This window comes from Oncorhynchus mykiss, chromosome 12, assembly GCF_013265735.2.
Source record: "Oncorhynchus mykiss isolate Arlee chromosome 12, USDA_OmykA_1.1, whole genome shotgun sequence".
NCBI classification, from domain to species: Eukaryota; Metazoa; Chordata; class Actinopteri; order Salmoniformes; family Salmonidae; genus Oncorhynchus; species Oncorhynchus mykiss.
Genome location: NC_048576.1, coordinates 53,639,715 through 53,661,427, shown reverse-complemented (window position 1 = coordinate 53,661,427; position 21,713 = coordinate 53,639,715). Strand labels below are relative to the sequence as shown.

Below are 21,713 nucleotides of genomic sequence, written 5' to 3'. Positions count from 1 at the left end.
ATTGTATATAATCTATATATACTTGTGTTCCCTCATGTTTTCTCTGTATTGATTTGTTCTCAATAAAAAAAATATTAATAAAAACACTTTTGTAGGATTTCGCTCTAGGTTTTGCAAATGTATTTAAAAATTCAATTTCAAAGTTTCAATAATACTGGAGCCAGGCCAGGGTTGACTCTTCACTCAGTTGGTAGGAAAATAAGACCTTGCCTAAAATCGTATCAAAATCATTTCACCCTGTTTAAAAAAAACACATATATATATATATATATAGTTTATATGCATTTATATGCGTTGATATATGTGTGAAATAGTCTTATTGTGTTTTTGTACTCAGAGAACGTAGTCTGTGTCCATATGCTGTAAAAGAGCCACTCGCTTATACTACATTTCCCAGAAGTCTGCAAAGGCTGTCCCTTGCTGTAGTGTAGATGTCATCAGCCAAGTGCCGAAGCTGTTGGCGTGGGTTTTCTTGACAGATTATCAGTTTTTACCGTTTTCTGTATATTTCTATATCAAAATGACGGTACGTCGTGGCTACTTACTCTACTTGTGCATGTATGATGCTTTTCAGGTTTAATGCTAGTCATGTTATGCATAACTAGCCAACTACTTTGTTAGCTAGCACTTAGCTGCATTAGCATTAGCTAACTTGAACTAGCTTGCTAGCTAGCAACTAACACGTTACTTAGAAAAGACAAAACTAGACACCGGGAAGAGACCTACGTCTGGCTATCTAGTTAAGACGCATATTTGATGTTTAATAATAACAAATATATATTTTAAATTATACATTACATTAATTTTAGGAGCGGAAGGGAACAGCTAAGTTGGACTTCCTCAGAAAGATAGAAGAGGACATGCAGCAGAAATGGGAGAAGGAAAGAACGTTTGATTGTGATGCACCCACCACTATTGGGGAAAGCACCAAGTAAGTCTACTGGGACTGTTATTTTATGATCATCAACGCTCTATTTTAGTTTTCATGTCCACTTTTCCCAACCAATTTCTAATGCACCACCCTCTCCTTTGTAGCAAAAACAAATACTTTGTCACCTTCCCCTACCCTTACATGAATGGAAGGCTGCATCTTGGTCATACTTTCTGCCTTTCGAAGTGCGAGGTAAGATTTATATAGATTTGACTTACAGGTCTTATGTTAAATATCCTCTGTGAAAGATTCATTTTACAATTTGCTGACATATCTGTCTTTTTCTTTGTAGTTTGCTGTTGGTTTCCAACGCTTGAAAGGGAAGCAATGCCTATTTCCATTTGGGTTGCATTGTACAGGAATGCCAATCAAAGTGAGTTAAATTTAATCCCTTGTTTGCTGTGTACATTATACAATGTCATGGTTGGAAGTTAAACATTAAAATGTATTTTAATCCACAGGCCTGTGCAGACAAGCTGAAGAGAGAGATGGAGGTTTACGGCAACCCACCACAGTTTCCTGAAGAGGAGGAGGAAGAAGAGGAGAAGCCCAAGTTTGCAGATGAGTTCATCATCAAGGACAAAGCTAAGGGCAAAAAGGTGAACTTTAGATGAACATTTCAATTGATCCTCTGCGCTACTCATATTCTTGGGGGAAATTGTTCCCATTCATACACCATGTAATCTCATTGTGATCTCTTGTGTGATCATCAGAGCAAAGCAGTGGCAAAGGCTGGAGGGTCAAAATTCCAGTGGGACATAATGAAGTCTCTGGGGTTGAGTGACATGGAGATAGTACCGTTTGCAAACGCGGCGCACTGGCTGGAGTACTTCCCACCCATGACCGTGAAAGACCTGAAGATGATGGGTGTGAAGGTGAGTAATAATGTCTCGAGGCTGCCTGCTGGTTCGACTTAGGAGGCGCGCACACCTCCAACCGCTTCCGAGTATATTACTTGCTAATGTTCAGTCATTGGATAACAAAGTTGATGAGCTTAGAGCAAGGATTTCTTTCCAGAAAGACATCGGGCCTGTAACATACTTTGTTAAATGAAAACATGGCTGTCTCTGGATATTCTGTCGGAGTCGGTGAAGCCAGCAGTATTCTCAATACATCGCGCAGAAAGGAATAAATATCTCTCCGGGATACGGAGGGGTGTATTTCATGATTAACAACTCATGGTGTAATTTTAGGAACATACAGGATCTCAAGTCCTTTTGTTCACTCAACGTAGAATACATCAATTAAATATCCACCTTATTATCTCCCAAGAGAGTTCTCTGTCATTGCCACGGCCGTTTACATCCCAACTCAAGCCAATACCTCGACGGCCCTTAAGGAACTTCACTGGACTGACTTTATGTAAACTGGAAACCACATATCCTGAGGCTGCATTTATTATAGCTGGGGATTTTAATAAAGCAAATCTAAGGACTAGGCTGCCGAAGTTCTATCAACATATCGACTGTACTACTCGCGCTGCTAAGACTCTCTACCATTGCTTTTCAAACTTCCGGAATGATAAGACGGCCCTCAACCATCCTCCTTTTGGGAAAATCTGACCACGACTCCATCTTGCTCCTCCCGTCCTATATGCAAAAACTCAAACAGTGCTTCGAACTATTCAACGCTTGTCTGACCAATCGGAATCCACGCTTCAGGATTTAACGCATTTAACCATGGCAAGGTGACTGTTTATATTCTGCCATATTACCAGTGTAGTTATTCACTCCGCCAGGCAATCAAACAAGCTAAACGTCAGTATAGAGACAAAGTGGAGTCGCAATTCAACGGCTCAGACACGAGACGTATGTGGCAGGGACTACAGACAATCATGGACTACAAAAGGAAAACCAGACCGACGTCTTGCTTCCGGACAGGCAACCGCAAGGCTCTCCAGAGGGTGGTGTGGTCTGCCTAACATATTACCGGGGGCAAACTACCCGCCCTCCAGGACACTTTCAGCACCCAATGTCACAGGAAGGCCAAAAAGATCATCAAGGACATCAACCACCCGAGCCACTTCCTGTTCATCTCGCTATCACCCAGAAGGCCAGGTCAGTACAGGTGCATCAAAGATGGGACCGAAAGACTGAAAAACAGCTTCTATCTCAAGGCTGTCAGACTGTTAAACAGCCATCATTAGCACATTACAGGATGTTGCCTATAGGCATAGACTTGAAATCTCTGGCCACTAAGGAATGGAACACTTTAATGTTTACATATCTGGCATTACTCATCTCATATGTATTTACTGTATTGTGGACTATGTTAGTCAGATTTGGGTATATGTTGAGTCATTTGTTAGATATTACTGCACTGTCAGAGCTAGAAGCACAAGCATTTCGACCACACCCGCAATAAATTCTGAAAATCATGTGTATGTGACCAATACTATTTGATTTAATGACAAGAAAACAGTAAACTGAGCTTGATTCTTGTATGCAGTACCATGAATCCTGATGTTAAAGGGTAGGGAGCAAAAACGTAACATATGGATTTCTATAAGTATATGCATTTAAGTCTGAATTCAAGTTATAACAATTTTTTTATTTTTCGAGTAATTACATAAAACCGATCAGAATGCCGATGTCATGCCGGAAAATGTTTTTCCGTGGAGTGAGTAATATGGACTGCCTTGCAAGCCAGCCTATTCCCCATACTGTGAACTCTTAACATAAATAACTTCAAATGTGTAACTTCAAATTAAACAATCGTTTGCACTGATTACTACTGGTTTCAATAAAATGTTCAGGCAACTTACAAGCAAATACTTTATGAATTTGTTACAAATCAGCTTGCAAGGTTGCGAGCCAACTTGCCTGCTAACGTTAGCCCTACCAGCCAGTTGAGCCAGTCAGTTGCTATCAACACCTAGCTTACAGATTCAATAAAGTAAACCAAAGTTTGGGAAATGCATAACGCCATCTAACCAGTTATCAAGTGATAACTTGTATACAGTTGCCTTAGCCAGCCAGTTAAAGTTAGATATTTTTGCCTGTTTGCTAGCCTAGCCAGCTAACTAGCCTAGCTAGCCAACCACCATGGTCGATATAGCTACGTAATAAGCCAGAAATCAACACCAACTAGTCTAGCAGAGGCAGGATCCCACAGAACACACAAAAGCCAGCCGATATAAAGTAGAGACTTACCGATTGACGGCGGAGTTAGGAGCGAGGCGCTTCAGAGCAAGAGACTGCTTCACTGGTCGAGGGAGAGTCAACTAATCCAATAGCGATATAGTGTGGTAAATCTAAGTAGATAGATTCCAGGGGCAATAATACATAGGAAGAACGGGTTGAAAAATTGGCCAAACAAATTGGGGGATGAAAAAGAAGTCCAGACAAGGTACTAAACAGTTCAATCAGGCAGGAATGATTTGCCAGAGGCAAGCCTGTTGCTGGTACAGGAGAAGTCAGAGCAACCCAGACTAGAAAATCAGAGCAGGATCATCCGTCCGTCCCCCACGTGGGGAATCTGGCTGTTTAAGTCAAATTGTGATTGGTGAATTGTAGCTCACCACTACCAATACTCGGTCTGTATGGCTAATGGTTAACGTTAGCCAGCTCAAGTTAGCTAACGCAGAGTAGATTCTCCATATGATGGATCATTATCAGAAACTCAAATTATGCTACACTCTGTCTATAGGCTTCAATAAGCTAAGTAGCCAGTCTCAAAATACAACACTGCCCCTTTAAGACAAAAGAAACAGCTCTTTACCTGACTCGCTTTTCAAAGATGTTTAGAAATGTACACATTTTGGCCTCCCGAGTGGCGCAGCAGTCTAAGTCACTTACAGATCCTGGTTTGATACCGGGCAGTGTTGCAGCCGGCTGCGAACGGGAGATCCATGAGGCGACGCAAAATTGGCGCAGCGTCGTCCGGGTTAGTGAAGGGTTTGACCGGCCGGGATGTCCTTGTCCCATCGCGCTCTACCGTCTCCACTGGCGGGCCAAGCGCATGCACTCTTGACACGGTCACCAGGTGTTTCCTCCAACACATTGGTGTGGCTGGCTTCCAGGTTAAGTGAGCATTGTGTCAAGAGGCAGTGCGGCTTGGCGGGGTCGTGTTTCAGAGGACGCATGGCACTTGACCTTCGCCTCTCCAGAGTCCGTGCGGGAGCTGCAATGATGGGACAATTGGATACCACGAAATTGGGGAGGAAAAAGGGGATACAAGAATAAAATGCATGCACACATTTGATGCTCTTGAAGGACGCAATCACTCCCCTATTGCTGACTACAAATGATCTATAACTGGGCTAATACCTCAATAACTGGATAGAATATGTACAAAATGTGCACACGCGACTACATGCAGCTCTCGCTTTGATATCACAACAAGCGCATCTACTCACGACCGCTAATGCTGTCAACACAGTCCAGTTCAAAATAAACGGCACAGATCCATATCTGACAATGGTCTATTTGTATCTAGGCCTACTGCATCTCTGATTGTTTATGCCGCACCGGTCTGTGTCGAGTCCGGGCTGAGTCGTGCGTGTCAATGCAATAGAATCCTACTTCGATGCTTTCTGCCTACAACAAAATCTCTTGCATTGTTCATTTTGGTATGTTGCATTGAAAGTGGGTTTTTAAACATGACTTAAATGTAAGCCTATGCAAAGTTAACCAATTAAAAACAGTACTGTAGCAATGACATCCATGTATGACTATTTGAAAGTTAAATGTGTGGTTCTCAAGTTAAGATTCAGACCTAAATGTACAGATCAACAACCATTACTTCACTTTGAAAGTATTTCAGGTGCTGTCCTGGTTCTTAAGCATAATTATATCACAGGTGGACTGGCGACGCTCCTTCATCACAACCGATGTCAACCCTTTCTACGACTCCTTCGTGAGGTGGCAGTTCATCACCCTGAAAGAGAGGAAGAAAATCAAGTTTGGTAAAAGGTATGTGTAGGACTTGGAAAGGTTTATTATAACCTTGCAATGTGTAAACCTTGTAGCATTATTACATTGATTTACATTCTAACTTTTTGCAGGTATACCATCTACTCTCCAAAAGATGGACAGCCATGTATGGACCATGACAGGCAGACTGGAGAGGTGAGATTTTCTTGCCACTACATTACATTTTATTCATCAAATGCTTTGGAAAAAACAGGTAACAATGAAATGCTTACTTACGGGCCCTTTCCAACAATGCAGAGAGAAAGAAAATGGAGAAATAATAAATGTGCAATGAGATAACTTGGCTAGATACACGGGGTACCTGTACTGAGTCGATATGCAGGAGTATGAAGTAATTTATTTAGATAAGTACATATAACTTGGAATAAAGAGACATATAATAAACAGTAGCAGCAGTGTATCTGATGAGTCAAAGTTAGTGGAAAAAGTGTCAGTGCAGATAGTCCAGGTAGCTATTTGGTTAATTATTTAATCAACTATTTAGTAGACTTATGGCTAGGGGGTAGAAGATTTTCAGGGTCATGTTGGTTCTAGACTTGCTGTAGCAGAGGGAACAGGTTATGACTTGGGTCGCTGGAGTTTGACAATTTTTAGGTTCTTCCTCTGACACTGCATGGTATAGATGGATGGCAGGAACATAATCTCAATGAGGTTTTGTCCCTCTGTTGTGTAGCTGCAGCTCTATAATCACGCTTTTACATTCTAGGGAGTTGGACCACAGGAGTATACCCTCATCAAGATGAAGGTTGTAGAGCCCTACCCTGCAAAACTAAGGTACTGTATGTAGCAGACTAGACATAGTGTTTTTTTTAGCATGACCTACATTGTCATTGATATGATATACAATCAACTTTGTCACATTTTAGACCTAGCAGTTTTGCCTGATAGCAGGTAACATTTGTTGCTGGTTGGGGAAAGACTACCATCCACCTTCTGCAAATACTCTTCTGAAAACTGTTACCCTCAGTGGCCTTAAAGGGAAGAACATCTTCTTGGTGGCAGCTACTCTCAGACCAGAGACCATGTTTGGCCAGACTAACTGCTGGGTCCATCCTGACATCAAGTACATAGCCTTTGAGATGGCCTGTGGAGACGTGTTCATTAGCACGAGGAGGTCAGCTAGGAACATGTCTTACCAAGGCTTCACCAAGGAGAACGGCAAGGTTACAGTGGTCATGGATGTTCTGGGAAAGGTGTGCACATTTAAATGACATCCTTATGTTTAAGTGTCTGCACACACATTTACGCAATAATGTACTTTAAATAGCCTGAGTTCCCTCTGACACACACGCACGCACCTTATGAGTTTGACCACATACACTCACATAGTGGTAAATGTATTTTTACCTTCTCTGTAGGATATTCTTGGATGTGCTCTTAGTGCCCCGCTGTCGTCTTACCGGACCATCTATGCCCTGCCCATGCTTACCATCAAGGAGGACAAAGGTATTGGAATAAAGTATTGAGAATGCTCCAAATACCGCTTTGTAACTGCATCCATCCTGTCTCTGCTAGAGCACATTGAGACGGCTTGAGGCAGTCCTCCTTTTGAAGAGCTAAAGTGAAGGAGACATAAGTCATTGTAGAGCACAGTGAACATTGCTGAAATGGACAAGAGATTACTTTTTATTAGGGGGTAGATCAGCTTTAATATTACAGATGGATTGTGGCTTCCATCAATGTAATTGCCTGCATCATTTCCAATCCCCCATATTTTATTGATAAATATTTTTTATGTGTCTTTATTATATTCCCCCAACACTACCACCCCTCCCTTAATTGAAGTAAACTAATAGAGAACAACACTTACGCTTCTGAGTGCATTCGGGAAGTATTCAGACCCCATTACTTTTTCCACATTTTGTTACAGCCTTATTCTAAAATGGATTAAATTGTCCTCCCCCTCAATCTACACACAATACCTCATAACGACAAAGCAAAAAGTGGTTTAGACATTTTTGATAAATTATAACAAATAAATCATATCACATGTAAGTATTCAGACCCTTTACTCAGTACTTTGTTAAAATCAAATCATATTTTATTGGTCAAAAACACGTGTATAGCAGATGTTATTGCGGGAGTAGCTAAATGCTTGTTTCTAGCTCCAACAGTGCAGTAATATCTAACCATTTCACAACATGCACACAAATCTAAGTAAATGGAATTTAGAATATATATGGATGAGCAATGTCAGAGTGGCATAGACTAAGATACAGTAGATAGTATAGAATACAGTATACATATGAGATGAGTAATGCAAGATATGTAAACATGATTAAAATGACTAGTGTTCCATTTTATTAAAGTGGCCAGTGATTAAGTCTATGTATGTAGGCAGCAGCGTCTATGTGCTAGTGATGGCTATTTAAGTCTTATGGTCTTGAGCTAGATAGAAGCTGTTTTTCAGTCTCTCCGTCCCAGCTTTGATGCACCTGTACTGACCTCACCTTCTAGGTGGTGTGAACAGGCAGTGGCTCAGGTGATTATTGTCCTTGATTATCTTTTTGGCCTAACTGTGACATCGGGTGCTGAAGGTGTCCTGGAGGGGAGGTAGTTTGCACCTTTGGCAGCGAGTCTTCTTGGGTATGACGGTACAAGCTTGGCACACCTGTATTTGGGGAGTTTCTCCCATTCTTCTCTGCAGGTCTTCTCAAGCTCTGTCAAGTTGGACGGGAAGCGTCGCTGCACAGCTATTTTCAGATCTCCGGAGATCAGGTTCAAGTCCAGACTCTGGCTAGGCCACTCAAGGACATTGAGAGACTTGTCCTGAAGCCAATCTGGTGTTGTCTTGGCTGTGTGCTTAGGGTTGTTGCCCCTTTGGAAGTTGAACCTTTGCTCAAGTCTGAGGTCCTGAGCGCTCTGGAGCAGGTTTTCATCAAGGATTTCTCTGTACTTTGCTCCGTTCATCTTTTCCTTCGATCCTGACTAGTTTCCCAGTCCCTGCCGCTGAAATACATCCCCATAGCATGATGCTGCCACCACCATGCTTCACCGTAGGGATGGTGCCAGGTGTCCTCCAGATGTGACGCTTGACTTTCAGGCCAAAGAGTTCAATCTTGGTTTCATCAGACCAGAGAATCTTGTTTCTCATGGCCTGAGAGCACTTTCGGCTCCTTTTGGCAAACTCCAAGCAGGCTGTCATGTGCGTTTTACTGAGGAGTGGCTTCCATCTGGTCACTCTACCATAAATGCCTGATTGATGGACTGCTGCAGTGATGGTTGTCCTTCTGGAAGGTTCTACCATCACCACAGAGGAGCTCTGGGTTCTTGTTCACCTCCCTGACCATGGCCCTTCTCCCCCAATTGCTCCGTTTGGTCGGGCGGCCAGCTATAGGAAGAGTCTTGGAGGTTCTAAACTTCTTCCATTTAAGAATGATGGAAGCCACTGTATTCTTGGGGGACCTTCAATGCTGCAGACATTTTTTGGGACCGTTCCCTAGATCTGTGCCTCGACACAATCCTGTCTCGGAGCTCTACTGACAATTCCTTCGACCTCATGGCTTTGTTTTTGCTCTGACATGCACTGTCAACTGTGGGAACTTGTATAGACAGTTGTGTACCTTCCCAAATCATGACCAATCATTTGAATTTACCAGAGGTGGACTCCAATCTAGTTGTAGAAACATCTCAAGGATGATCAATGGAAACAACATGCACCTGAGCTCAATTTAGTCTGAATACTTGTGTTAATGTTTTATTTTTTTAATACATTTGCAAAAAAATTCTCAACCTTTTTTCTAGTTGTAATTATGGGTGTTGTGTGTAGATTTAGGGGACTTTTTTGTTGTTGATCCATTTTGGAATAAGGCTGTAACGTAACCAAATGTGGAAGAAGTCAAGGGGTCTGAATATTTTCCGACTGCACAGTAATATGCATTTTACGGACACAGTATATTTTACAATAGGTATCTTTTTGTTTTTAGTCCCATTATTCAGCTCCCCTCAACCCCCTCCCATCAATCTTTGAACACCATCCATTTTATTTTTAGATTATATTTTTTTACTCTGCTGTGATGTTTCACACAAGTTCTGAACCTTTCTATTATCATTGTTATCATTGATTTTATTTGCTAAGAGTATTATATTATTGATCGATTGACTAGGACTTTTAAAGTCAACCAACAGTGCGATTTGCAGCGTAATGTTGCAATTTTTCAGCCATTACTGAACCTGCGAACAAAGAAAATCTACATATTTTGGTAAATTGAAAAATGCTAAATTTTGAATCCGGTGTCGTTTTGTGTATCAGTTCATCGCTATATGGCACAGCGGTGACATTTTTTGTCATTTTTAAACTGGTCTACTTTTTTGTTTATCAAACATTTCTTTAACCAATTTTGGTCTTGAATGCAGGGCCGACAGACAAGTTGTGACTTACTGATGTACACCTGATGGGATGCTGCACTATTGGTCATTACAATTAATAATTTTGGTCCGCTGTGCTCCAGGCGTTTACATCTGCATCAAAATGGTGTGGTTGAATTGAAATATCAGAAAGCAGATATCTATGGCTTTGTTCGCTCTAATGCGCATCATCCTGTGTTTGATAGAAAAGGCAATGACTACCTCAGAGGACACAGCAGGGGCATGTCTTGTGTTTTGTAGATGTTGGTTTTGTTTGTCATGTGATCCTGGTCCACTTGTTTTGTGACCCCCCCCCCCCCCCCCCCAGGCACTGGCATTGTCACCAGCGTACCGTCCGATGCACCTGATGACATCGCTGCCCTCAGGGATATCAAAAAGAAACAGGTGACACTAACTGTACAAAACTGTGCCCGTTTGTGGCTACTGGTCTATTTTAGTTAACCTATGCATTGCAAAATGTGTTTTTGTTATTGATGTAATTGGAGGTCACTTGGATTATAGGCCCTGAGAGAGAAATATGGTATCGAAGACAAGATGGTCCTACCTTTTGAGCCGGTAAGCTTAAGTCACACTGACACCCTCGCCTTGCCTCTCACGTCCTTTATCCGGTCCCTAAATGATCAGACAGTGCAGTGTGTGCCTAATATTCACTGCTGCCCTACTCCTCCAGGTGCCCATCATTGAGATCCCTGGCTATGGGAACCTGTCTGCTCCTCTGGTGTGTGACGAGTTGAAGATCCAGAGCCAGAATGACCGTGAGAAGCTGGCAGAGGCCAAGGAGAAGGTTTACCTCAAGGGCTTCTATGAAGGGGTGAGTCCTAATGGCTACACAGAACATCTCGACTATGCATACGTATAATACAATGCAGCTTTATTTATCCCCATAGAACAGTTCAGGATACTTGGGGCTATAGATGTGCATCAGAGGTGTTCAACAACATACAATGGTATATGAAAAATCAACATCCACATGTTCTCTGATTTTTCTAATGAATGGTCTTCTTTTCTCAGATCATGCTGGTTGAAGGCTACAAGGGCCAAAAGGTGCAGGATGTCAAGAAACCCATCCAGAAGATGATGGTGGAGAAGGTACCCTGGTTGAAATCAATTATTTGATACCAATCTATTTATTGCATTTCTGTTTATTTTCTGCAACTATGTTTACAATGTGGTGCTGTATGCTACTGTTGGTTCTTTCTCTGACCTGTATGATGTGTTTGATACGGTTCTTTATTATGTGTCTCTGTTTTCTAACTGGGATCTCTACCAATGTTCCCAGGGCCAAGCTTTGATCTACATGGAGCCAGAGAAGCAGGTGATGTCACGCTCTTCAGACGAGTGTGTGGTGGCACTATGCGACCAGTGGTGAGTATGGAGCCTGAAAATACTCCCTGATTTATGGTAGTTTTTCCTGTTGTCTTTTCACTGATAGCAATGGCGTGATGTTCAGTGTGGATCCAAGGCTACCTGACAGCATAGACAAGTATCTAAGGGTAATTATTAGGGAAACTCTAAACTGAACATTTCTGAGCTGAATTTCTAAAGTATGTGGTGTCCGTCTGACAGGTATCTGGATTATGGAGACAAAGAGTGGAAACAGCAGGCCATGGAATGCCTGAAGCCACTGGAGACGTGAGTCATTCCGCTGTTCTGTCGCTCAACTGCCCCAGCTCCCTCCAGTGACTATACCACTGCTAACAAGCTCCTTGTCAAAGCAATGTGTCAGTGTGTTGACGATTTTGTTGATCAAACTGCTTCCTGTATATGTTTGACTCTTTAGGTTCTGTGACGAGACAAGGAAGAACTTTGAGGCCACTCTGGACTGGCTCCAGGAGCACGCCTGCTCTCGTACCTACGGACTGGGTGAGGAGGGTGACGGGAGTTGGAGTTAGTTTGTCACAACACAGCAGATTCTGTGCAGAACCAGGAGGTTTTACTGACCATGTGACCTTACAACTCTGGGCCTAGCTATAGCTATAAAATACAGTTTATAACTAGACCCCATAGAGTCACATTGTCAGAAAACATTCTGGGACCTCTCACGTCCAGAGGATCTTTTGAGACCACCAGTAACCGTTCAGAGCCTTTTTGGAATTTGCAAGGACTTAAGATGGAGACAAAATACCCACAATAAGGAAGCATGTTTTAGTAGGTCATGTGCCATACTGCAGGAAGGACACGTTTCACATGCTTAATGATCTGTGATCCATTTCATTGGTGGACCCAGCATGCTAAGCCATAGTATTCATATGATAATCATATCCCTTACTGTTCACATTAAGTGTTTGATTGTTGTTGTTTTTTGTACGGTGTGCTTGTTGCCATAGGTACAAGGTTGCCATGGGACCAGCAGTGGCTGATCGAGTCCCTATCTGACTCCACCATTTACATGGCCTACTACACCGTGGCTCACTTCCTCCAGGGGGGAGTGCTCAACGGACAGGGACCCTCTCCTCTAGGGATCAAGTATGCGCCACTCGACTCTCACGCGGTTGTCTTATTTAGCGGCGATAGGCATCTGTAGATGCAGACGGAAGATATTGCAGCATGTTCAGATGTCCTTTTAAACATATTGCAATGGAGAAAGTTTGTATTTTAGTAGTTGGAGATGTATATGGTCATCATGTACTGTTTTGCACATGTATTCCTTTTTGAAGAAGAGGACAAATGTGCTGTGCCAGATTTTTAAATCCCTATTTGGTTATGGATACAGTACTATTGGAGCCACTACATAATCTGAGTCTGTGCCTGCACTCTCTCTCTCTGTAAGGCCAGAGCAGATGACCAGGGAGGTGTGGGACTTCATCTTCTTCAAGAGCTCTCCCTTCCCCAAGACGGACATCCCCAAGGAGCACCTGCAGAGGCTGAGAAGGGAGTTTGAGTACTGGTACCCCGTGGATGCCCGTGTGTCTGGGAAGGACCTGGTGCCCAACCACCTATCCTACTACCTGTACAACCACGTGGCCATGTGGCCCAATGACAGGTGAGATGTACCACCTTCCTGTCACTGCCTGCCTGCCTCTCACTGGTTCTAGGGCTGCTGCAGGGGTACAAGTCTGTTATTCCTCCTAATTAATATAATAGTTTAGATTTAAACGTTTACATGCTTTGCTAGAATAACGTAGCCTTACGTAGAGGAGTTTGAAATGAAACGAGACAATGGTAGCCACAACTATTCAAAAAAGTGTTTTTTTATTTTTTATTTAAAAAATGTTTTCTCCCCAACTTCGTGTTATCCAATTGTTTAGTAGCTACTATCTTGTCTCATCGCTACAACTCCCGTATGGGCTCGGGAGAGACGAAGGTTGAAAGTCATGCGTCCTCCGATACACAACCCAACCAAGCCGCACTGCTTCTTAACACAGCGCGCATCCAACCCGGAAGCCAACCGCACCAATGTGTCGGAGGAAACACCGTGCACCTGGCAACCTTGGTTAGCGCGCACTGCGCCCGGCCTGCCACAGGAGTCGCTGGTGCGCGATGAGACAAGGACATCCCTACCGACCAAGCCCTCCATAACCCGGACGACGCTGGGCCAATTGTGCGTCGCCCCACGGATCTCCCGGTCGCGGCCGGTTACGACAGAGCCTGGGCGCGAACCCAGAGTCTCTGATGGCACAGCTGTCGCTGCAGTACAGCGCCCTTAACCACTGCGCCGCCCGGGAGGCCCAAAAAAGTAGTTTTAAGGGTAATATAAAAAAAAGTAACTGCACATTGTTATAAACTTATCGTTATCGTGATAATTCATCATGATATGGATTCTTGCCCATATCGCCCAGCTTTAAGCCTAATGGCAATTCACTGCAGGGTCTAATCAGTTATGGGTTTGACGCCTTGCCGATTGTATGGAATGTAAGACAATCCCTCCAGAGAGCCCCATGATTTTCAAGGAGATTATCTTTGTGTACACAGCGGAAAATGGCCGCAGGCAGTCCGAGCCAATGGTCACCTGTTATTGAACTCTGAAAAGGTGCGTTTATTTCCTTCTCAAATTGATTTTGTTAACTGCAATGAACTCTCCTTTTTCTGTCTCCCGCTCTGGCATGATGGGAGCGGTGTGTTTGTCTTAAGACGTCAGTGTCTTACACAAAAAGCGTGTGTTTGTGTGTGATCCTCCTAACGATCTGTGTTTGTATTCATCAGATGTCTAAATCCACGGGCAATTTCCTCACTCTGAGTGAAGCCATCGCCAAGTTCTCTGCTGACGGTAAGCATTCCAGCCTCTTACCACAATGCTTCCTAATTGCTAGGAAGCTTGATGAGAGGAGTAGTCATTTATTTCCGGAAGTCGTTAGCATAATCAATTAGTTATTCTTTACTTCTCAATGTTTCCTTCTGTTTCTCCTCTGATGGGAGGGTGGCTAGCTTTATTTGAGGAACAGAAGAGGAAGGGGGAGCAGAGCAGTGGGATAAGCTTCTCCTGCCTTCCTTTTGATCTCCTCTTCCTACTTGGAGAATAGAAATCAATGCCATCTGTCCCAGAGTGGTGATGGGAGATGAATAATTTTGAGATGATGCCATGCCTGTGGCGGAGTGCTTCGTTCTGGTTATTTATGTAGAAGTTGGACTGCCTAAATACACTGCACTCTTCACATACTTTTGTAGTAGACAAGAGAGGATGGAGGGGAATTGTTTTGAAGCTCTGATTGTTATTATGCATCATTTAACAAATTGATCGGACTTTTTTTAGTGCCAAAGTGCTTGTTTCTAGCAGTGCCGCTGTAATAGTGTGTGTTTAACACTCAGAGAACGCACACAGTCTTACTTTGTTGTGTGCCCTGAGTGTTGTGTGTGTGTGCGCCCTGAGTGTTGTGTGTGTGCGCCCTGAGTGTTAAACAGTCTTACCATGTTGTGTGTGTGTGCGCCTTTGCCCAGGGATGCGCATGGCCCTGGCGGACGCGGGAGACACAGTGGAAGACGCTAACTTTGTGGAGGCCATGGCCGACGCTGGCATCCTGCGCCTCTACACCTGGGTGGAGTGGGTCAAGGAGATGATAGCCAATCAGAACAACCTGAGGACCGGGCCAGCCGACACCTTCAACGACCGCGTGTTCGGCAGGTACAGTCCAATGAGACACAAATTTGTGTGCATTCGTCATCCAAACTCCAACTAATTGATCTTTAGCGAGGATAAATGTCTTACCTTAGCATAGTTCTAAGACTTGTTGACTTATTTCCCCCTGTTCAGTGACATGAATGCAGGCATCATGAAGACCGAGCAGCACTATCAGAGGATGATGTACAAGGAGGCGTTGAAGAGTGGCTTCTTTGAGTTCCAGGTAACAAGCTGACATCTGTCAGTGTTTGGGCTGTGTGCAGCATTCCCAATCACCAGTGACGAGACCCTAAACTGTGTGTGTGTGTCCTGGCAGGCAGCCAAGGATAAGTACAGGGAGCTGGCCATCGAGGGGATGCACCGGGACCTGGTGTTCCAGTTCATTGAGAAGCAGACCCTGCTGCTGGCCCCCATCTGCCCACACCTCTGTGAACACACCTGGGGTCTCATGGGCAAGGTAAGGGGGACAGGGCTCACAATATGACAACCTCTAAAGGCCATGCATCCATATCAGAACCTTGTCAGGATGAAAGGCTATACTTTGTTTCAGAATAACACATTTTTAATAGGTTACGCATGTCCGCACTGTAACTATTTTCTATACAATTTCCCCTTTCGCAGTCCAGGTACGTTTGGCTTTAAAAAAAGGATGTAGGATGAGCTTTCCCTACTGAAGTTGGAACCGCAACCCCCTCCCCCAAAAAAGGTTGTGGTCATAAATATTGCCATAATACCCCCTCCTCTCTCCCCAGACTGGCTCTCTGATGAAAGCATTGTGGCCAGTGGCAGGTCCAGTAGACGAGGTGCTGATGCGCTCTTCTCAGTACGTCATGGAGACAGCACATGACCTAAGAATACGTCTCAAGGCCTACCTGGCACCCCCCAAGAGCAAGGTAAGACCTATAGCCACCTGGCACCCCACTAAGATCAAGGTAAGACCTATAGCTAGCTACCTGGCACCCCACTAAGATCAAGGTAAGACCTATAGCTAAGCTACCTGGCACCCAACTAAGAGCAAGGTAAGACCTATAGCTAGCTACCTGGCACCCCACTAAGAGCAAGGTAAGACCTATAGCCACCTGGCACCCCACTAAGATCAAGGTAAGACCTATAGCTAGCTACCTGGCACCCCGCTAAGAGCAAGGTCACATTAACGCTCTGCCAAGGTGCAGAGAGATCTGGGCACACAGCCAACAGGGAACTAGCCATTTTATTGCAATGACAATACATTTGTACCAGTACCACAGTAATACCGTGAGTGAATATTGTGTGCTTTATGGAGCTGAACTAAGTTTTGAAATGCACTCTTTTGCATGTTTGATGCATAGCCTAATTGTTAAATGAGACACACTAGTCCTGCAGAATCTTCTCCCTTTCACAGAGCACATTGAGCCAGAAAACAAGTCACTTAATTAAACCATGACAATACCAGCCTTGGCTACAGGCAAATCCCACTAAGTTGTGCAGCCATTCCCCAATAGTGACATGTTAGATCTCATTGTTTTAGTAATGTTCTCACAGCACTGCAGAGACCAATTAGCTCTCACTCTCAAATGGATACAGTCCTAGACAGATGTTAAAATGTCAGGTTCCATCATCAGGTTATCCTGTGTAGTTTTCCGTTTTAGTGACATGCGTGTATGGCGGAGCGCTATATATTCATAGCTTCTAGCATGTATGTTTATTTTTCAACCTTGTCTACATTTTGACATTCCATTAGTAAGTGCCTGGAGGCAGCAGGGAGCACAGATCCTATAATTCATATATAGTTCTAGCTATATCTAATTCTTTGGCAAAGGAGAATATTATTAACAACTTGAAGCTCTCGCTTTCATACATTTTATTCATGTTGTCCTTTCTTTAAAAAATGTACGTTTCAATCGCACTATATAGCTGAACTTCTGCGACATGGATTGAATCGTGACCATCAGTGAGAACAGCTCTACTTCAGAGACCATTAGAGTAGCTGTAGCATCCTGCCATGGGGACTAGACATATTTAATGTGTGGCTCACACACACCCGCCACTACTCATCTAAGAAGAGAGAGGGGGGGGGGGGGGGGTGACCGTGAAGGCAAAGTGTCTAGCGTGGTGACTGGAAGAGACGACAGCTGTCATGTAAAATGAGTTCACGGATGCCCGGCTCCACTTGGCACAGAGACTAGTTCACACAGTAGCTTTTAGAGCGGGATAATGACTACTGCCGATAGGTTTCAGCAGAGGGTGATCTTGTATAACGGAGTAGAGTAGGCCTGGCAGCATTAACTAGAGTGACTTTTCTCAGTCATGTCATGTTAACCCAGGCGGTGTGATAATGGATGTCAGGCTGGATCAGGACTGCCTGCTCTGATGCGCATCGCAGCCACGGTAATGCTACTGCTGTTGTTTAATAAGACTAGAACAGTACTAGCAGATTGACTGAGCTCTCCGTTTTCTGTGTCCCTCCCCTCAACAGAAGGGTGACGTGAAGCCCACGGCCAAGCCCTCCCACTGCACTATCTACGTTGCCAAGACGTACCCCTCTTGGCAGCACAGCGCCCTCTCGCTGCTGGGAAAACACTACAAGGCAAGTACCAACCCCCAGGAATCTGCCTCATGGGGAATCATACAAGGCAGACCGAGAGATTCTGGGGGAAAGAATCCACTATGAACCTGACTCAACTAGGTTTTTAACCTGAGTCCCAAAGGACACCCTATTTCCTATGTAGTGCACTACTTTTTACCAGGGCTCATAGGCTGGGTCCTATAGGTTTATGGTCAAAATTAGTGCACTATATAGGGAATAGGGTGTCATTTGTGAGACATCCTAAGTCTGTTTAGAAATAGTTATAAAATGTGAGTTCAAGCTGTTCCCTCCTGTTGTTTTGGGGTGGAGTTGCAACAGAATGGAGAGACCCTACTGTGAGCTGTGATCTGCCCAGAGGTAGAGAATGTCATTCTGCTGACAACCTGGAATCCCCTTGATGATAGACTCTGACACTCTTCCCCCCCTGTACGTGTGTGTGTGTTCTTCCCTGTGTGTGTGTTCAGAGCAACAAGGGCGCTCTGCCTGATAACAAGGTCATTGCCATGGAGCTTGGCGCCCTGCCGGAGCTCAAAAAGTACATGAAGAGAATGATGCCATTCGTGGCCATGATCAAGGTGAGGCTGAGGACAGGAGGGTTGGCCCTTTTCTGCTCCCCCAGGGCCCTGATCTGTGGTGGGGTGGGGTATCACTATAACAGGGTTCTCGGCTGACCTCTGCCAGGCTCTGCATTCTCACAAGGAGACTAATAAAAATTAACATCTCTCTGTACAGTTAAGCACATTGAGGACAAGATTCCCTTCATTAAATCAATTGTATTCATACAGGAGCAGCACAACAGTGATTTGCTAGCCTTACTCAGTGGTTCAGAGCTCAGCATGGTGTATTGCTAGAGGTATGGCTGTGCCAAAGTGATCAAACAAACAAAGTCTTCCAAGCCAGATGATTGCCTGTGTTAACTGTAAAACCGTGCTGTGTGTCAAATAAACGGATGTGAACACAAGCGCTTTAAGGCTAACTGCTGTGTGTTGTGTTCCTCAGGAAAACCTGGAGAAGAATGGCGCCAGGGTTCTGGACCTGGAACTAGAGTTTGACGAGCGAGCCGTGCTGCTGGAGAACCTAGTTTATCTGACTAACTCTTTGGAGGTACACCAAACACTTCCCTCACTTTCTCCCAGCACTGCACGTTTCATGGAATATGTTGTGGAGGACAGACTCCACAACCTGATGTTCGTTCTCTAACTCTTAGCCCCCTGGTCATCGCCGAAACAAGTGTATACATCCATCAAGCTGTTGTTTTTAAACATCCCTCGTTCCTGTTGACTTCTCTTTTTTAGTTTGCCTGTTCATTTATCCCTCACCTCGAGGGTGGAATGCAGCTATTTTGTATCTGTTTACGAGCACTGCTGTCCATACAGCCCTATGTGTTTTATCAATCTAACCTATTTCCCACCTCATTCATTATCCAAGCTAATTCCCCACTAGAGAAGTGTACTTTATTAGTACTGTATTGACCAGAGTGATTCAGCCAGCCCCCTTTATTTAGAGGCTATTGACACACAAAGATCTAGTTTGTAATCCCCTCTGTAGCCAGTCTCAATTATACTGAAACGACAACAGTTGCCTTGAATGTGCAATCAGGGTAACTTTGCTGCAGCGCCAATCTCATCAGGATTTCAGGCCAATGCCAACGCTCTTTTATTTGCACTCCACCTGTTCACCACAGTATGAATTCACAATGCCTCAAACACACTCTGCATGTCACACTGGCTACTGTGCTAATCGTTTCTCCCTCAATCTTTCTCATTTTCTCTCTTGCTCTCTCGCTCTCCTCTTTTCATCCCCAGCTTGATCAGATAGATGTGGTATTCGCATCAGAGGCAGAGGACAAAATAAAGGAGGACTGTTGCCCAGGGAAACCGTTCAGTGTCTTCAGATCCGAAGTAAATCCTACCACTATTTCTGCTTGATTAGCCCTCCACACAGATTTTTGCATCATTGTAGTTGCATCATTATAGTGTTGAGACATCTTTTTATTTTTAGAACTTTCATAATTTTTTCTTAAACCACAATGTGCACTTCAACATTTTTGACAGCCATGGTAAATAATTCCTTGACACTAAAACATGTGATTTATGACAACATGCATTTGTATGTCTGTATAATGATTTGAACACTTCGTGAATGATGCATTTAGTTCAGACCAGTGAGCTGTGTGTTTGTGTCCCCTAGCCCGGTGTGGCAGTGTCCCTGCTCAACCCCCAGCCATCCAACGGTCTCTTCACCACCACTATTGACATCCGACAGGGCGACAGCAGAGACAGCATCATCCGGAGACTATCCAAAGTCAACAGATTCATTAAAGGCATGTTATTAAACCCCTAAAGACCTTGCGACTTCACTGCTTTCCTATTGATACCGTGTAATTGAACCATATTTTATCAAGGTTTGTTAATAGCCTGCCCTGGGCTATTGCTGTTTCCTTGAATTCACTTTTAAAGTAAACTTTACAGAGTATACATTGTTCTTTTAGATGTTGTAATTGTTTAAGTCTAGTAGTAATTAGATGAGTACCGTGCTCTTGGTTTCTGTACAGTAACTCCTGATCATACAATTAGCAGAATTTTGTTATTTTAGGTTGCTGTTCAACACGTCCCTTATGTCCTGTAGACCTGACTGAAGTGAAGCATTTACATTGTCTTCCTGTCCCCTTGCAGACCTGTCCAAAGTGAAGCTGATGCGCTTTGAGGACCCTGTCCTGGGGCCTCGCCGGGTGCCCATCCTGGGGAGAGAGGAGCAGGGCAAGCTGCCTATCTCTGACAAGTCGTCCTTCAGCATCAGCCTGGCTGACAGGAAGGTCCTTATGACAGACAATGGCCTCAGCGTAGACATAGGAGACACCCTGGTGTACCTGGTACAATAGAGCACAGGTCTTGGGTCTGTTTCAATACTTTTACAATGCTTCCATCCTTGAGGAAACCACTGGTCTTACAAGGGCTAATCTAGTCTCAAAGATATCAGTAATTACCTCAAGGAAGGTAGGAAGGATGCATGTTAAAAAGCATTTGAACAGGGCCCTGCTCTCTGTGTAGGGGTGTGGGACTGAACAGCAGGAGGCTGTAACAGAATGACAAGACAGCATTTTTCTGCTGTTGATGTTACTATGTGCTCTGACATACACAGCTCTGTGGAGTACAGCCAGGAAGTAGTCTTGCCTTTACCGTTTCTATTCAAGTGGTTAAAAAAAAAATAGAATGTACTCGTGTCTTGTCCTCCCATCGTATATTATGTTTCAGCAATTCAGTGTCTGTCATGATGTTTTAAAGAATGGACGAAAGAGTAATTGTACAAGGTGATGTGAATTTTCCTAAAATAAATACATCTTTAACGTATTTGGGTGGTGCATTTCTTTATTTTCATCCATGTTGGGATATATGTCCTGTATTATGGTCACATTCCCTCTGCAGTGGTCCTCTAGGTCAGGGTTTCCCAAACTTGGTCCTGCCCCCACTCCCCCAGGTGCACGCTTTTGTTTTTTGCCCTAGCACTACACAGCTGATTCAAATATCCAATTCCAAAAACTGCAACGAGTTTGGGAAACCCTGCTCTAGGTTGCCAGTTAGGTGGGATGCTCACATGACCAACCTAGAAAACACAACAATGAATAAATGGAAAAACATCTAATGGACTGAAGTCCACTGGCAGTGTGAGCACAGCTAATTAAATCCCCTTTGGAAATCAGTCATGTAGTTGAAATGGTCCACCTCTGTCTCTACTTTGTAGTGTGTGTTTATAGAAACATAATGCTTTTTTGCTTTCAACAGGAAATGTTCTCAGCTGTTCAGAGAATCATGGTGAGATGTTTCTTATTTGACTGAGCCTCCCTAGCCCATTACTGTC

General features: G+C 43.9%; 1 protein-coding gene across 1 annotated transcript; it reads left to right on the top strand.

The window, feature by feature from the left end:
* Positions 1 to 396: 396 nt before the first annotated feature.
* Positions 397 to 21,205, top strand: LOC110537773 (leucine--tRNA ligase, cytoplasmic). The gene is made up of 32 exons (XM_036937784.1): positions 397 to 526; positions 810 to 931; positions 1,036 to 1,123; positions 1,224 to 1,304; positions 1,393 to 1,530; positions 1,645 to 1,806; positions 5,732 to 5,844; positions 5,937 to 6,000; positions 6,572 to 6,639; positions 6,833 to 7,058; positions 7,224 to 7,311; positions 10,541 to 10,617; positions 10,735 to 10,788; positions 10,904 to 11,044; positions 11,245 to 11,322; positions 11,513 to 11,598; positions 11,800 to 11,865; positions 12,014 to 12,096; positions 12,561 to 12,699; positions 13,004 to 13,216; positions 14,146 to 14,203; positions 14,377 to 14,440; positions 15,109 to 15,292; positions 15,422 to 15,512; positions 15,606 to 15,746; positions 16,042 to 16,182; positions 17,745 to 17,855; positions 18,320 to 18,430; positions 18,855 to 18,959; positions 19,661 to 19,756; positions 20,046 to 20,178; positions 20,531 to 21,205. The coding sequence occupies exons 1-32, from the start codon at positions 521 to 523 to the stop codon at positions 20,734 to 20,736; spliced, it is 3,534 nt and encodes a 1,177-aa protein (XP_036793679.1). The 5' UTR covers positions 397 to 520; the 3' UTR covers positions 20,737 to 21,205.
* The last annotated feature ends 508 nt before the right edge of the window (positions 21,206 to 21,713 follow it).